The sequence below is a fragment of the Equus quagga genome, unplaced genomic scaffold, assembly GCF_021613505.1.
Source record: "Equus quagga isolate Etosha38 unplaced genomic scaffold, UCLA_HA_Equagga_1.0 153_RagTag, whole genome shotgun sequence".
Lineage (NCBI taxonomy): Eukaryota > Metazoa > Chordata > Mammalia > Perissodactyla > Equidae > Equus > Equus quagga.
Window position 1 is genome coordinate 412,330 of NW_025796915.1, and position 18,981 is coordinate 431,310.

The 18,981-nt window shown below is 34.6% G+C and overlaps 1 protein-coding gene across 8 annotated transcripts in view; it reads right to left on the reverse strand.

The window, feature by feature from the left end:
- Positions 1 to 18,981, reverse strand: part of LOC124233091 (S phase cyclin A-associated protein in the endoplasmic reticulum) — a 486,817-nt gene that overhangs the window by 292,525 nt on the left and 175,311 nt on the right. For all 8 annotated transcript variants that reach the window (XR_006886969.1, XM_046650197.1, XM_046650193.1 and 5 more), the window contains 2 exons: positions 18,538 to 18,690; positions 17,637 to 17,744 (listed from right to left, as the gene is read on the reverse strand). Coding sequence is in view for 7 of the 8 variants with exons in the window: in XM_046650197.1 (XP_046506153.1) it covers positions 17,637 to 17,744; positions 18,538 to 18,690 (261 nt within the window). In the remaining variant the exon portion in view is untranslated. The remainder of the gene's footprint in view (positions 1 to 17,636; positions 17,745 to 18,537; positions 18,691 to 18,981) is intronic.

The following is an 18,981-nucleotide window of genomic DNA, read 5'->3' on the forward strand; positions in this document are numbered from 1 at the left end:
GTAGGTCTGCGCCTAGGATCCAAACCGGCAAACCCTGGGCCACCAAGGCAGAACACACGAACTTAACCACTATGCCACCATACTAGCCCCAGAAACACCTTTTTAAAAAGGAAATAAAAACTGAAATTAAAAAAGTTTAAAGTTCACTGATTACTTAGAAATAAAAGAAGCCTGTAAGAAATGTTTAAGGCCAAAATGAAGAAAACTACTTTACTAAATGACACACACACAAGCACAAATGCAAGACATAAGTAGACAAATATGCTGCTGGATGGAAGGAAAAAATTAATATTTAAAAGATGCCAATTTAATCTATAATTTTAACAAAATCTCGAATCAAAATTCAAAGAAGATTTTCTTAGCTTAACAAGTTAATTGCAAAGATTACGTACAAACTGAAAAGCAAAGGAATAGCCAAGGCGACTTTGAAAAAGAATACAGGGAACAAACTTACCTTATTAGGAATGGAAGCAAGACTACAGCAAATAATATCTACCTAATTCTTAGAAAAAATAATTGTCAAGCTACAAATCTATACCCAGTGAAATATCTTTCACAAACAAAAGTACATATAAATAAAAACAGAATTTCCTACCAAGAGATTTTGACTAACCCGAGCAGTGACTACACAGATAGTTGTTTCATTAATATTCTACAAACAGTGTGTATCTATCTATTTATCTATCTCACAGACTCTTCTGTGTATATAATAAATTTCACTAAAATATTTAAAAGTAGAAAAAATATACCATGCAAACTCTAAATAAGTGAAACTTGGAATATCTATATGGTTGTCAAACAAAATAGACTAAGAATATTTTTCAGAGTTAGAAAAAATATCCCAATTTGCTTTGTGAATCTATCATGAACTTGATGTTAAAATCCCAAAGCAACAGCAGAAAAAAAGGAAAACTATACACTTAGAGCATTACTCATCCTAAAAAGTCATTTCAGAGTAAAAGGCTAAATTCATTAGGAAGATATACAATTCCAAACTAGTATGCTCTTAATAACATAGCCCCAAAATAAAAAAAAGCAAGAATTGACAGAAAAAGAAATAAATCTATCATCATAGTGGAAGACTTTAACCCCTTCAATCAGTAATTCAAAAAAACAGCAGATAAAAATCAATATGGATACAGAACATTGTAATATCATAATTAATATGTTTGATAGACTAGACAACTTGAAAACAGACATTCTCTAGAAGAATATCGAACATTTACATAAAGTGACCATGTACTATGCTATGCCATATTTCAAATGATTTCCAGGACTACATCCTCTGATCTTATTGCAATTAAGTTAGAAATCAATAGACATAACTCCTATGTTTGGAAATTTCAAATCAACTCATGGGGCAAAGAAAAAATTATGAAGGAAATTAGAAAAGATTTAGAAATGAATAATAATGAAAATACTTTGTTTCAGAGAGCCCTAGAAATTAGTACCTTTAAGTATTTACATTAGAAAAAAGGTTGAAAATTAATGAGCCATGCATTCATCTTAAGGAGTTAGAAAAAGAGTGGCAAAATAAACTCCAAGAATGAAGTAAACAGGAAGTAATGAAACCAAGAGGTGACATTAATGAAATAGGAAACAAAGAAGCAATAGACAGAATCAAAAAAATCAAAACCAAATCCTTGGAAATACTAATAAAATAGACAAACTTCTGGCAAGAATGATCAAGAAAAAAAAAATAAAGGAACAAATAAAAAATGTTATAAATGGTAAGGAGATACAGCTAAAGTTCTATATAAAAATCATAGAATACTACGAAAAATTTTTGCCAAGACCTTTGAAAAGTTAAGAAGAAAACATATAATTTCCTAGAAAATGAAAACTTACCAAAACAGATGTAGTAAATCATACAAAATCAAAATGCACTCAAAGAAATAATTACTAATTTAAAATCTAACCAACCAATTAGGATGGCTACTATCAAAAAAACATAAAATAATAATGTTGGTGAGGACGTGGAGAAATTGGTACCAGCCGTGCACAGCTTTCTGTGTGTGAGAAGTAGTGCAGCTGTGGTGGAAAGCAGCATGATGTTTCTCAAAATACTAAAAACAGAATTACCATATGATCCAGAAATCTACTTCTGGATGGATATTAAAATAACTGAAAGCAAGTGCTTGAACACATATTTGTACACTCATGTCCAGAGCACCATTATTTGCAATAGCCAAAAGGTAGAAGCTACCCAACTGCCCATCAACAAATGAATAGATAAACAAAATATGGTATATACGTTCAATGGAATATTATTCAGCACTAGAAAGGAAGAAAAATCTGACATATGCTACAATATGGTTGAAACTGGAGGACATTATGCTTAGTGAAATAAGCCAGTCACAAAAGAACAAATACTGCATGATTCCACTTATGTGAGGTATGTGAGATAGTCAAATCCCAAGACAGAAAGTAGAATGGTGGTTGCCAGGGCCTGGGGAGAGAGAGAATGGGGAGTTATTGACTAAAGGTATAGAGTTTCAGTTTTGCAAGATGAAAAGACTTCTGTGGATGGATGTTGGTGATAGCTGCAGAACAATGTGAATGTACTTAACACTACTGAACTGTACATTTAAAAAGGGTTAAGATGGTAAATTTTAAGTTATACATATTTTACCAAAAGTAAAAAATAGAAAAAAAAATTTTGCAAAAAACACATACTAGGAAAATACAATTTTATAGACACATTAAGCAAAACCTTCAAAGAGGAAATTATTTCTATTTTATGCAACCTGTCCCAGAAATTAAGATAAAAAATACAGGAAAAACTAGCCAGCTGAAATTATGAAGCTAATATAATCTTGCAAAGAGAAAAATTAGGAAAATCCTAAATATTTGCAAAACAAATTCAATTATGTATTCTTAAATCATGACGAAATAAGTTTAGTATCAGAAAAGCCATTAATGTAATATATCACATTAAAAAGTTAAATGAAAAAAGCAACCTTTCCGTAAGATCCAGAAAACAATGAAAATTAATACTTATTATTTTTAATATCTTACAAAACTAGGGATAGCAGGAACTTTCTTAACGTGATAAAAGCCATTTATAGAAATCTGTAAATTAATTAAAACTGCAAATCAGAAAAGAAACAGGGCAAAAAAAAAACCCAGTCAATTTCACTCATCTTAAAATGCCAAGTTACTGAACTAGCTATCTGTGTAAACCTAAATCTTACATATTGATTAACACAGATGAAAAGGTGGCAAGAGTCAACTATCCACGCCGCAATTTATCTGTTCTTGGGGCAATTCTACGATGCCAAAAAGCCAACACGGACTTAAGAATACATGCACCTACCTAACAAATCTCATCAAAGTGGTCCTAAATAGAATCCAGTATGTGGTCTCCTATAATGGCATCAAAAAATATTGCAACAATTAAAAGAATAAAGGAATAAGGCTGTAACTGGCCAAAATATCCAACTTCACTATGAAGGCCTTTTATGCATTCATTTATCTAATTTTAAACATGAATAAAAAACAATGGACAGGATGCAAAAGACTCCTGAGCAAGATGGACAGGTACACAATCTCCAGTGTTTTATTTCTTTAAATTTTTAATGCTTTTGCTTTTATCAAAGTTACCCATGCACAAAATTTACACAGTCAATGATTCTGCTCTCCCACTTCTTTTCACAATCCAGAGGCACTGATGTAAGCTGATAATTTTATCTTTTTTCTATATATTCTTTAATATATATTTGTACTGCTACATCTTCATTTTTCAGTTTTAGAATTATCTATTGACTTGTCACCATAAAACATAAGAATTTAGCTCTATTCCTTGAACCTGGCCTCAGCAGCTACACACTATATCCCTAATATCACTCCATCTTCCAAAATGGAGGGGAAAAAAAGTGTTATCTAATTATCAAGGTGGCAGAAGTATGGGGTTTACCACATTACTTTCTGATGTTGAAATACTTGATAATCTAAAAACAATTTTTTTTGAGAGAGAGAACCAAATTGTAGGATTGTGAAAATTCTGTTTTATAGCTTTGTGATTTTCCTGACACAATAGATATGCCTACTTCACTGATTCCAAGAGAGGCCAAATTGACAAAACAATTATTACTAAAATTCAGTAATTGTGATCAGAGATGGGCATTCCCTGCTCCTCTATAAATATCTACTTTGGAACTAAAACAATGGTCACTGTGTTTCAGATAAAGAACCTAATAAAGTCTTAATTAAAAGCATTTATAATCAATAGCTTATAAAGAAAAAATAGGATAATTATCTAAATTAGGCAGGTAAAATACTAAACTTGTCATCTACCCTCATCAGGGCAAGAGAGTTCTCACTCATAAACTCCTATAAATAAACCCACTTCTTTTATTCCTCATACATGAAGTTGTAATATTGTGGATTTCAAGATGAAGCACACATAAAATTTCTATATAAAGAAGTACATGTTGCAAAACTTTGAGAGCATATTGAAGTAGAAGCAGCTTGAGTTATATAAATTTGCCTCACTATAACCCTGTTTTTGATCCTTGATGATCCAACTGAAAGAGAGCAGCTGTGAAATAATCATCAGAGTTGCTCCAGTCTTTTAATACCATGCAAGGCCACAATTCTACTACTCCTCACAATTGACACATAAGAGCCAGAAGAGAAAGTATCAGTCTCCACTTGGTGGATGTATAAAAGTAGCCACAATTCCAGTCATTCTAAACTACCATAATCTGGAATAAGAGTTTAAGGTTTTATGTCTTTAATGTTTAGATATATAATTAACTTCATAAAGGCAATGTGTGTCAGCTACAAATAACTGCCAAAAACATACTATAAATTTTAACATTTAAAATAGCTAGAAACACTCCATTCTAATCCCTAAATAAACAGATGCCAAAATAAAAAAAAAAGTACTAATTATTCTAAGTAACCCGCATAATTAAGCAACTACCATAACGCAAATAAAAAGCAGCATATATTACAGCATATATGGTCCAAGGATTCATGCAGAGAAATATGGTTGAAACAGCTTTTCACATTTGTTTAGTTTAATAGTATTATGAGACCTGTGTAGAAGTCACAGAATAAAGTTTTATTAAAAACTAAACAGCTGAAGTTTCTAAACTGTAGGTATTTGTTACCAGTGTAAAACTGTATTTAACAACAAAGCAACTGTTTAAAACAAGAGATTCACAGAAGAGAACTTTATGTAGTTGTAATTTACTGATCCAATGACACAGACTCAGCAAAAACCTGAAGAAAATTATAGTTCTTCAGCTTTCTCATCCTGAATCATTGATTAGTGATCAGTATCTTCAAAACAGAGTGTTTAGCAAGAGAAAACTAATACAGAAAAGAGACTGTGATTATTAGCAGTGAAATGGCAATGGTCATATAACATCTAAAAAGTATGAAAAAAAGGTCTAACTGGACTAGTATTCCAAAATTATTAATGTGATTATCTATTTTATATTTCTTAGCACATAGCCTTTTCCCAACTTAATCCAACTAACAGGTGAGGAAAATTTGTTCTAAAATAAATATAATAAAAAAGCACTCAATAATAATCAACTTCAGAAATGCAAAACAGATATAAACAACAAGACAGTAGGTTAATAAGCCAAGCCAATATCCTGAGATTTAATAAATTTATTTACCTTGCCCTTTAGGATGTCAATAATCAAGACCGGAGGATTCAAATGAACAGCATTTATTCCAGGGTATGGAGAAATTTCCCTTTTCTACCCTTAAGTCTTAGTTACTTTGTGAGAATAGGGAGGTTGGAGATGTTAAACTAAATTTTATTTCTTTCCAGCCAAAAAAAATTTGGAGATGGAAGGAGGAAATTAAAAAAAAAAAAAAAAGTATGTCCGAAGGGAGACAGGCACATTACCTGAGAGTAATGCCAAAAGTGTTATTTTGATTCTCAAAAGAAACTGCCTCTCCAGCTGCCCCTGCCACCAAACAGGGTGTGGTCCATTAATATGGCCATGCTATATCCTCAGAAGGAAGCCCTGTGGTTCAGTTTTTCCAAGATGCCCTTAGTTCTTATGCAGTGTGAACCCTGTGATAAAGCCAGTAGGCCTGGCAAGGGCCAGAATGGAGATTATGTCAAAGACTCAGAGGTATGTAGGCAGAGAAGACTGAGGGGTGGCCTGGTCAGGAAGAGGTAAATAAATGACTGATGTTCCACTGGAACATTGTGCAAGTGGAAAGAACAGATCAATAGTTCACTAACCACTCTTCAGGACTGGTGGACCACAGAAAACAAAGTGTACAGGTAAACAAGGGACTCACACTTGAAATCAGAAAAGACTATAGAATACATCATGAAGTAAGATGCCAATTTTGCCTCCTAACATGGGGTCATGTAAGCCACACTCTTCTTCCAATAAACACAGGTGCCATCTTAAGAAGATGAGCAAGTGGATGTGAACCAAGGATTGTTATTTAATAGAAGCTGGAACTGTTTAAATTACTTAAACGAGAAGAACTGTTTAAATTATTGTAACAAACTAAGGTATAAAGCAAACTGGTGGAGTAACGTCAACACCATGGGGGAGGGAGCTATTTCCAAAAACTCTCCTCTCTTAAGATACAACAAAAAAGGATATTCATATTATAACAGAGAACATCCACACAACACAAAAGACGTCTGAGAGACCCATGCAGCCATATGTTGGAAGGTGGAGGTGCTGGAGTCCTACCCCAAGGAAGTGGAACAAGAGAAAGCTTCTCTTCCTCCCCAAAGGACAGCAGCCCAGGGATTGCACAAAGCCTCCAAGAGGAAAGCGAGGAGGGAGTGGTGGCCCTCTGGAGGAACACCATAGATCTCTGAGGTCCCTCACAGCCCAGGGGAAAGCCCCATACAGAGATGACAAGTGATCAGGGGGTGTCTTCATGAGGCCAACACCCCAGGAAAGCAGACAGTGAGGGCACAGCAAGAAGTCTCCAAGATAGCACAGGAGAAAAAAAGCATCCCTACCCCCAGCCTGGTGCCCCAGCCCAGCACCTGGGAGCTATCCCATGGATCCCAGTGGGCTCATAATACACAGTTCATAACCTCCAACCAGTCACGAAAGGTGAAAGTGGTGAACAAATACTACCGCAGTGCATAAGCACAAATCTATGGCAGCTAGTACTATGAAGATATATATTAAATCTCCAGACCAAAATGAAAATGATAAGTACCCAAAAATCAATACTCCAGAGACAGAAATCTATAACCCAAATGACAGAGAATTCAAAATATCTACCGTTAAGAAATGCAAGGAGTTAAAAGAGATTCCAGATATACAATTCAATGATTTCAAGAGCTAACTGACAAAACAGATTGAAACTTTAAAGAAGAACCAGTCAGAAATATCAGAGATGAAAAACACAATCAGTGAGATAAAGTAGAATATAGATTCCCTGAACAACAGAGCTGAAAGCATGGAGGAATGAATCAGCAACAATGAAGACAGAAATACAAAAATACATCAGACGGAGGAGGGAGAACTAAGACTCAAACCAGGTGAAGAAAGTCTCTGAGAAATATCCAACTGAAATTAGGAAAGGCAACATAAAGATTATAGGTATTCCAGAGAGAGAAGAGAAGGAGAATGGAGCAGAAGGCTTGTTCAAAGAAATAATAGCAGAGAACTTCCACAGCCTAGGGAAGTGCATGGAAATCCAGGTGAAATAGGCCACCCGATCTCCTAACTGTGCCAATATAAAAAGACCTATGGAGGAGTGACTTCAGCATCATGGTGGACTGAGCTTTCCTAGTAATCTTTCCCTTCCACCATACAATGAAAAGGACATTCATACTCCAACAGAGGACATCCAAACACAACACAGAAAACGTCTGAGACACACACGCAGTGATATGACAGAGGGCAGAGAAGCTGGAGCCCCCCTTGAAGAGGGTGGAACGGGGTAAGAGAACACTTCACTCCCTCCCCTAAAGACTGCGATGTGGGACCACGGGAGGCCTCCGAGAGGGGAGAAACGGGGGAGGTGATAATCGTTCGAGGGAACATCAAGGATCCCCAAGGGCCCTTGCAAGCTAGAGGGAAGCCCTGTACCAGGGAGAAACCTTTAACAGGGGGTGACCTCATCAAGCCAACATCCCAGGAAAGCAGATAGTGAGAGCAGGGCAAGAAAACACAGAGACAAAGCAGGAGGAAGCACAGCTCACCCCAACCACTCAGTGTTGGCTCCAGTGCCTGAGATCTGGAGTGAAGGGGAAGGGCTCAGAATACGTGGCTCTTGACACCCACCCAGTGGCAACAGGTGATAACTGTGACCAAGTAACACCAGGATGCAAAGAAAACAAAGCCACTCCCTCTAGCAATATGAAATATTACCTTAGATGTCCAGACCAGAAATTGACAAGTACCCAGAAACTAGTGCTGAGGACACAGAAATATGTAATCTAAATGACAAAGAATTCAAAATAGCTTTCATCAAAAAACTCAACGAGATAAAAGAGAATGTAGAGAAACAATTCAATGAGTTCAGGAGATACTCCACAAAAGAGATCGAAAATATTAAGAAGAATCAATCAGAAATATTAGAGATGAAAGACACAATGAAAGAAGTAAAACAAAATATGGATTCCCTGAACACTCGAGCAGACATTATAGAGGAGTGTATCAGCATAATCAAGGATAGACATGCTAAAATCCTCCAGATAGAGGATGAGAGAGAACCAAGACAAAAAAGAAATGAAGAAAGTATCCAAGAAATAGCCGATTCAATTAGGAAGGGCAACATAAGAATTATAGGTATTGCAGAAGGAGAAGAGAAGAATGGAGCAGAAAGCTTGTTCAAAGAAATAATAGGTGAGAAGTTCCTAAACCTATGGAAGGAGATGGAAATCCATATGGAAGAGGCAATCAGACATAGTTAGCAGTAAATACGTTAATGTAAAAAGATCTAAGGCAAGTAATATAGTAGTGAAACTGACAAAAGTGAACAACGAAGAAAGAATGCTAAGGGTAGCAAGGCAGATGAAAATAACCTACAAAGGAACCCTATCAGGTTTTCAGCAGATTTCTCTTCAAAAGCCTTACAGGCTAGGAGAGACTAGATGACATGTTCAAATGTTTGAAGGACAAAACCTTTCAGCCAAGAATACTCTATCCAGCGAAAATATCCTTCAAATATGAAAGAGACATAAAAACTTTCCCAGACAAACAAAAGCTAAGGGGGTTCACAGCCATGAGAGCCCCTCCTACAAGAAATACTCAAGAAGGCCCACAGACTTGAAAAAAAGGGGGGGGAATAAAGGGGTTACAAATCATGGAGTAAGTAGATAAATAGGTACAGAGAATCAGAACAGGTTAGCAAACACTCAAGTATAGCATTAAAGATAAAGAGAAGGATATCACCAAAAACAAAGATAATCTTGTCATTTTAACTACAAACACAACCCAAGATGGAATAGATGTGAGAAAAAAAACATAGGAGGGGACAAGGAAAAGGAATGAATTGATTTAGTCCAAGGATATGAGGCAGCATCAGAAAATGGACTATCTTACCCAAAAGATTTTTAATACAAATCTTATGGTAACCACTAAAGAAAAAAGCAGAACAGAGACACAAATAATAAACAAGGAGAAAACAAGGAAACACAGGACAAAAAAAAAAAAAAAGAAACTCATAGAGCAAAATACACAGCATGAGAAATGAAGGAAATGCAAGAGAATCAGGAAACGAGAGAGGAAATGGCAGCATTAAGCCCTCATTTATTGATAATCACCCTAAACAGAAAGGCATTGAATTCTCCAATAAAAAGACACAGAGTGGCAAGATGGATTAAAGAATGAGATCCAACAATATGCTGCCTCCAGAAAACATATCTCAGTTCCAATGACAAACACAGGCTCAGAGTGAAGGGATGGAAGATGATACTCCAAACTAATAGCAAACAAAAGAAAGCAGGTGTTGCAATATTTCTATCAGACAAAGTAGACTTCAAGATAAGATAGGCAAACAGAGACAGAGTGGGGCAGTATATAATAACCAAAGGGACACTCCATCAAGAAGAAATAACACTTATAAACATCTATGCAAGCAACACAGGAGCACCAAAGTATATAAAGCAACTATTAAAAACCTAAAAGAAGCTATTAACAATAACACAATAATAATAGGGGACCTCAACACTCCATTCACATCAATGGACAGATCATCCAGGCAGAAAATCAAGAAAGAAACAGTGGAATTAAATGAAAACCTACACCACTTGGACTTAACAGATATATATAGAACACTTTATCCAAAAACAGCAGAATACACATTCTTCTCAAGTGTGCACGTAACATTCTCAAGGATAGACCGTATGTTGGGAAACAAGGCAAGCCTCAATAAATTTAAGAAGACCGAAATAATTACAAGCATCTTTTCTGATCACAATGCTATGAAACTACAAATTAACTACCAAAGAAAAGCTGAGAAAGGGACAAAGATGTGGAGACTAAACAACAGCTGTTGAACAAGCAATGGAGCACTGAAGAAATTAAAGGAGAAATCAAAAAATGTCTGGAGACAAATGAAAATGAAAACATATCCTACTAACTCACATGAGAAGCAATAAAAGCAGTACCAAGAGGAAAACTCATCGCAATACAGGCTCAACTTAAGAAACAAGAAAAATCCCAAATGAGCAATACCAAACTGCACCTAACTGAATTAGAAAAAGAACAACAAACAAAGCCCAAAGTCAGGAGAAGGAGGGAAATCATAAAAATCAGAGGAGAAATAAATGCAATTGAAACAAAAAAGACAGCAGAAAGGATAAATGAAACAAAGAGCTGGTTCTTGAGAAGACAAAGAAAATTAACAAACCCCTAGCCAGACTTACAAAGAAAAAGAGAGAGAAACCTCAGACAAATAAAATTAGAAATGAGAAAGGAGAAATTACAACAGATACCACAGAAATATAAAAGATTATAAGAGAATACTATGAAAAGCTATATGCCAACAAATTAGAAAATCTAGAAGATATGGATAAATTCTTGGACTCTTACAACTTCCTAAAGCTGAAGCAAGAAGAAATACAATCTCAAGAGACTAATCACAAGGAAAGAGACTGAAACAGTAATCAAAAACATTCCAAAAAATAAAAGTCCAGGACCAGAAGGCTTCCCTGGTGAATTCTACCAAATATTCAAGGAGGATTTAATACCTATCCTTCTCAAACTATTTCAAAAAATTAGGGAAGATGGAACACTTCCTAACACATTCCATGAGGCAAACATCACTCCTATGCCAAATCCTGACAAGGACAACACAAAAAAAGGAAAATTACAGGCCAATGTTGCTGATGAATATAGATGCAAAAATCCTCAACAAAATATTGGCAACACGAATACAGCAATACATCAAAAAGATCATACACCATGATCAAGTGGGATTCATACCAGGGACACAGGAATGGAACAACATCAGCAAATCAATGTGATAAACCACTTCAACAAAATGAGGAATAAAATCCACATGATCATCTCAATAGGTGCAGAGAAAGCATCTGACAAGCTCCAACAGCCATTCATGATAAAAACTCTTAACAAAATGGGGATAGAAGGAAAGTACCTCACTATAATAAAGGCTATATATGACAAACCCACAGCCAAGATCATACTAAATGGGGAAAAACACAACGCCATCCCTCTGAGAGTAGGAACAAGACAAAGATGCCCACTCTCACCACTCTTATTCAACATTGTACTGGAGGTTTTGGCCAGAGCAATTAGGCAAGAAAAAGTAATAAAAGGAATCCAAATAGGTAATGAAAAAGTGAAATTCTCACTGTTTGCAGACGACTTGATTTTATGTATAGAAAACCCTGAAGAATCCATCAGATAACTATTAGAAATAATCATCAACTACAGCAAAGTTGCAGGGTACAACATCAACTTAGAAAAATCAATTGCATTTTTATACTCTAATAATGAACTAACAGACAACTCAAGAACACAATCCCATTTACAATTGCATTTACAAGTGCAACAAAAGAATAAAATATCTAGGAATAAATTTAACCAAGGAAGTGAAAGACCTGCACAATGAAAACAATAAGAAATTATCGAGAAATTGATGATGACATAAAGAAATGGAAAGATATTCCATGCACATAGATTGGAAGAACACACATAGTTAAAATGCCCATACTACCTAAAGCAATCTACAGATTCAATGCAATCCCAATCAGAATCCCAATGATGGAAATAAAACAAAGAATCCTAAAATTAATATGGGGCAAAAAAGGATGCCAAATATTTAAAGCAATCCTGAGAAAAAAAGAACAAAGCTAGAGGCATCACAATGCCTGACTTCAAAACATACTACAAAGCTACAGTAATCAAAACAGCATAGTACTGGTACAAAAACAGGCACACAGATCAAGTGAACAGAACTGAAAGCCCAGAAATAAAACCACAGATATGGACAGCTAATCTTCAACAAAATTACTAAGAGGATATAATGGAGAAAAGATAGCCTCTTCAATACACGGTGTTGGGAAACTGGACATCCACATGCAAAAGAATGAAAGTAGGCTATTATCTTACGCCATACAAAAAAATAAACTACAAATGAATCAAACACTTGAAGGTAAGATCTGAAAACATAAAACTTCCAGAAGAAAATACAGGTAGTATACTCTTTGATGTTGATCTTGAAAGGATCTTTTCGAATACCATGTCTTCTTGGACAAAGGAAATAAAAGAAAAAATAAACAAGTGGGACTTCATCAGACTAAAGAGCTTCTGAAAGGCAAAGGAAACCAGGATCAAAACAAAAAGATAATCTACCAACTGGGAGAAAATATTTGCAAATCATGTATCTGACAAGGGGTTAATCTCCATAATATATAAAGAACTCACACAACTAAAGAACAAAAAGACAAACAGCCCAATCAAAAAATGGGGAGAAGATATGAGCTGACATCTCTCCAAAGAAGATATACAAATGGCCAACAGGCACAGAAAAGATGTTCAACATCACTAATCGTTAGGGAAATCCACATCAAAACTACACTAAGATATCATCTTATACCTGTTCCATGGTTATAATCACTAAGAGAAAAAATAACAAATGTTGGAGAGGTTGCAGCAAAAAAGGAACCCTCATACACTGCCAGTGGGAATGCAAACCAGTGCAGCTACTATGGAAAACTATGGAGATTCCTCAAGAAACTAAAAGTAGAAATACCATGACCCAGCTATCCCACTACTGGGTATCTATTCAAAAAACCTGAAATCAACAATTCAAAATGACTTATGCATACCTATGTTCATTGCACCATTATTGACAATGGCCACGATGCGGAAGCAATCCAAGTGCCCATAGACTGATGATTGGATAAAGAAGATGTGGTATATATATACAATGGAACACTATACAGCCATAAAAAAAGACAAAATTGTCCCATTCACAACAACATGGATGGACCTAGAGGGAATTATGTTAAGCAAAATAAGCCAGACAGAGAAAGACAAACACCATATGATTTCACTCATATGTGGAAGACAGATAAACACACGGACAAAGAGAATAGTTCAGAGGTTACCAGGAGAAGGGGGCTTGGTGGGTGGGGACAGGGGGTGAAGCAGGGTACTTACATGGTGACAGACAGGTAATAATGTACAAGTGAAACTTCACAATATTGTAAACTATTATGAACTCAATAAAAAAAAACTATTTACCTAGTTAAAAATTTTTCCTTGAACCAATGAAGACGACTAAATCAGCTATGGTAGATAGCTACATATTCTCCGCATATCCTTGTTACAACGTGAGAGAATTTACCACCATAAGAATTCCAAAAGTTAAAAGAAATATAAAAATTAACAATCAGCTATATTCATATGTGAATTATATACTGAATACATATACTTGTTCTCTCTCTCGCACACACACACAACTATAAAATTTTCTCATCCTATTAAAGAGAAAACGAAGGCAATGAAAGCTATGTCTTATAAGGAAGGGTAAGTTGTTTTTAGATCATTTCTCTAACTTAAAATGTACACTTATTGAGATATTGGGGGGGAAACTCACCAAGATTTATTCTAAATGAGTTCTAGTTTGTCTGCTTGACTTGATTTTCTATTGAAAGGCAAACAAGATGTTTTCCTAATATGATTATAAAAAGAGAGTAAATACTTCTGCTTCTACAAACAAAGGTAAGCAAGGTAAGGAAATGAAAGGATCTATTAGAAATCATCTATTATTTTCCAGATTGTAATCAATTCTGGGAGACATCTACTACTACTTCTACCTCAATGTCAGGCATACTCTGGCCAAACAGATCAGCTTATGTAAGTTCATTAAACACAGTGATGTCTTTATGTTTTTATTAATTTTAAATTTCTTTTTTCTTCAATCACCTAATTAACATATTTTTTTCAATTTTAAATACTAATTTTGGGATTTTTAAAATCACACTTGGTTGCAAACATCCAAAAAATTATAGTTAAGATCCTTCATGAATCAAATGAAAATAAACTATTGTTTTCTCTCTATATAAGTACACAGTTTAACAAACAGAGCTTATATGATTTACATGATTTTAAAGCCAAGGAGTCTCAGAAACACAGAAATGCATGGATTCAAAATTTTTTAAAAAACACTTTTTAACTTCATTCTCTATATAGAATTAAATGTACTTCCTGCAACTTCCACAAAAACCACTATCAGCTTCTCTAGATAGTGTGAAAACAGGACCACAAAGAAATCAGAGTTTTAATTAAAACTACTACTTTAAATGCATTTAAAAAATTATATTTTGGATCTTATTAAAACTAGCACTCATTTGTTTAGATCTTTAAAAATCACTTACTTTTATCATCTATATTCTAAGATGATGAAAGAGAAAAAAATCAAACATGTAACAGCTTTTTTATGAAGGCTCAAGAAATACAAGGAAAATTTCCTGATCAAATTACAATAAAAACACAAAACATTAAACCCTTCTTGCTTGGCAGTTACCTATTATGTTTAACAGGCTTAAAACAAAATGTGTCAAAGATCAAGAGTAAGTTATCTGATACGACAAGTGCATAAGGTCAAAGGTACAATTTCATAAGATCAGAGGTGGTATAAATAACATCTTACATGTCAAAGAAGAAGGGACATAGACAAGATGTATATAATATAAAGACATCACAGCTGACAAGTAATAACTTTAAGTAGAATAAGTATGTTTACTATAGATAACTCTACTGATTAAAAATAAAACTTCCACGTGAGTAAATATAAAATTGTCTTTCTATATCACATAACTCATATGCTATATTGCACACTTGTTTTCAGAAAGAAGGGGCTATAACCAAGAATAACTACATGAATTAGGTGAGAACTTAAAGAAAATTTAATTCTTTCGAATTGAAACAGTACATAAAATGAGCACATCAATCAAATCTCAAACCACAACAGCTAAACATCAGACTATGCTATGATAGCTACAGAAGTTAGATAATATTGCACATTTTTCTTCCAAAGTGCACGAATTAAATATTCTTTCCTTATTAGAAAACACATAAAATTTAGATTTCTGTTTACATAATAGCAGTGCTCCCGAAAATTTTAAAATAAGTTTTTGTAAATTAAATAATATTTAGGTTTTTTATTAAGAGAATTTAATGAGAAATAATTTTTATAAGTGGAAGAATTTCCTTTATAATGGGAATAATGAAAATTCTAATTAATGAAGCAATTTAGGATTTTTTCAAACTGGAGCACACATATACATGACTAGTTTTAAAGAGCAAACTTCAGTAGAGAATAGGAATAATTATATGAATGATTCAAGTAAAAAGAAAAATTCCATACTATTCTCTCTTAAAATACCCATACAATTTCAGAAAAAGGCAAAAGATTATTTGAGGTAAACAAAATAGATGATTAGTTCCATTTTTATTTCATTTTTATTAATAGTACCTAAAGTCATTTGGTATAACCTTTCAGTTCAATTCAACTCAACCCAATGGGCTTTTATTAAATAGCTTATTATGTGTCGAGTATTATGTCAAACAATGGATATACAGGAATTAAACATTAGGAGACTTCCAATTCCAGCCACAGTGAACTGGCTTATACTACACTAATCTTCCAACTCCAAAAGTTGCACAAAATACACAAAACATCTGTTTGAAGGCATTGAAGAACAGCCAACACAGCCAGGACTTGAGAGACCATGATCCCTAAAGGAAGGGAAAGCACATGAGGTGAGCTCCGCAATCACTATGGGTTTTTTCTTAAAGGTTTATGACAATTTTTGGCATGAGAGAACAGTGCAACCTGAAAGGGGCAGTCTTACTGAGCTGAGAAGACAGAATTTGGTTTAAAGCTGACAAAGTGATGGGAACTTGAAGGGCAAAAATCCTCAAAAGGAAGAAATCATAGAGAAGTGAGCCCAAGTAACTGTGTAATTTCCCCTGAAGCATTTGCTATATCCAGAAACTTAGGAGAAAACAGTAGCTTCATTCCTCCTACCTAAGTAAAATTTATTAAGAACCAACCACAGAATTACCCTTACTTCCTGACAGTATCCAATCCAGCAAAGCTCCAAGTACTTGAACACCACAACCCCCCCATACACAAAATCACCTAGCACAAGCCCAAATCCGGTAAGTCCTTTCTAACACCTTATTGAGAAGCCCCATAACTCCGCATAATGTGCATTTTCCGTTCTTTGAACAAATCAATAAAGCCCATTTTATTCAACTATAGATGTACTCCTAATGGTCTTTGCCTGGAAGGCACGGAAAAAAAATCTAAGAAAAAAGAATGAACTAGAGCTTCATATAAACATTAAAGATCAATCTCACAGACTTAAGGATGAGTGAAAGAAGCCAGACACAGAAAGTACAGACTGTATGATACCATTTATATGGAGTTCAAGATAGTACTAGTCATCAGAGACATGACAGAGCCTTCTGGAGTGCAAGAATTGATCTATATCTTGATATAAGTGGAACATACATAAAAATTCATCTATACACTTGAGGTATATATTTGAGATTTGTGTACTCTATTAATATATGCTATACTCCAAAAAACACAAAGAGTTACACACGTGCACGTACCCACAGGTACTGCCCATAAAGAACCACAACAATCTTTCATGGACATCTTAAAAGATGCTTGACCAAACATGAATTTCCCATCTTTGGGTAGCTTTAGAAATTTGGTATTACAACTAGTACCGACAAATCTATGTCTCCATAAGAGTTGAATGAAAAATATAAAAATACATATTTCAATCTAAATTCCATGTAAACAATAATTATTGGTAGTTAAATAATGCATTTCCAAACATTTCTAAATATTGTACTGATAATATGAAATTTATATTGTTAACTGTTTTCCAAGAAATGTAGAGCATCACTAGATAATGTTTTTCTTGTCTTACTGAAATATCAAAATACCATGACTTTTTTTGCACTGCAATTATATAAATAATAGTACTAAATTCTTATTTTTATGTTTTTTGTTAAATTAACATGTATACTAAAATTATGACACATTTGTGTACTATATGTAGTAGTAATTAAATATTAAATATAGTTTTAATCATGCAAATATATATGAACATGGAATTCTTCACAATAAAAGAGAACATACTAGGTACTCAATACACATAAACAAACAAAAGTAAAGCTTACCACTTCTTCATCTGAAAGTTCACGTCCTTGGATGCTACTATTCTCTCTCACAGCTTGCTGGTGTTTTTTTCCTTTAATGTGGCTAAAAAGATACACCTCTGAAGAGATCTAAAACCATAAAATGAAAGCAATGTAATCAACATATAATTATATCTGATTTTAAATATTACACATTCAATTTGCAAGTTGAGATCGCTCTTTCACATATTAGGCATAAGAATATTTTCTTCAGAACACAATTCTGAGAATCCTCTACAAGATACGGTCAAAAAAGGCATGTGATCATAGCCAACCTTAACAGGATATCATTTCCTTTAAGTCTCAAGGTTCAAGTTTCAGCATTGAAAATGCTTCTTTCCTTGGGGCCAGCCCAGTGGTGCAGCAGTTAAAAGTATGCACGTTCCACTTCCCGGAGGCCTGGGGTTCGCAGGTGCGGATCATGGGTGTGGACATGGCACCGCTTGGCACGCCATGCTGTGGTAGGCATCCCACATATAAAGTAGAGGAAGATGGGCATGAACGTTAGATCAGGGCCAGGCTTCCTCAGCAAATAAGAGGAGGACTGGCAGTAATTAGCTCAGGGCTAATCCTCCTCAAAAAAAAAAAAATGAATGCTTCTTTTCTTTTTCAGTCCCAATACCCAAAAATATTGTCTTGGGCTATAATTAAGCAGGTATACATCCATTTTAGTAGCAACTGCATGCTTTGGCACTTTGTGCTGCCACTCATAAATGCTGATACTATTTTTCTACTACTTACTTTGCATAAAAATCATGAAAGAAATCCAAGTACCCAGCAGATGCCTTAGTATAGATAAGTTTTAAAAGACTGGGAGAATATACTTCCATAGTTTAGTAATAAATCATAATATATCATCACAATATTGATAATGACAACCTACCAGGACACTGCAGAGAGAACACTGCTTCTTTCTTTCATAAGGGGTCAGTTTGGGGGCATAATCAGTATTTGCATGTCGTCCACTGCTTAACTCAGCAGCTTTTTCTTTTCTTTGTTCAATCTGTTCCATGTGCCTTCGAATGCTTTCATCATGCTGTAGATGAAGTCAGAGTGTGAGAATATCAAAAATTATTCAAATTATACTGAGAACTTGAAAAATAATATTTCCATTAAACTTTCTAAAATAATAGGAGAATATCCTAATCCAATGTAAACTTGAACACTGAAGACGAGAATCTACATAAAGCCCTTTAATAGAACGTTTCCTACACTGTGCATCATGGAACTATACCATGGGATATTAATGAGTGTTTTTGTGAAAGAGGTTCTACAGTTAAAAAACATTTGGAAAGTAGTAAGTTAAAGCTAAACGGGCTTTTAACAC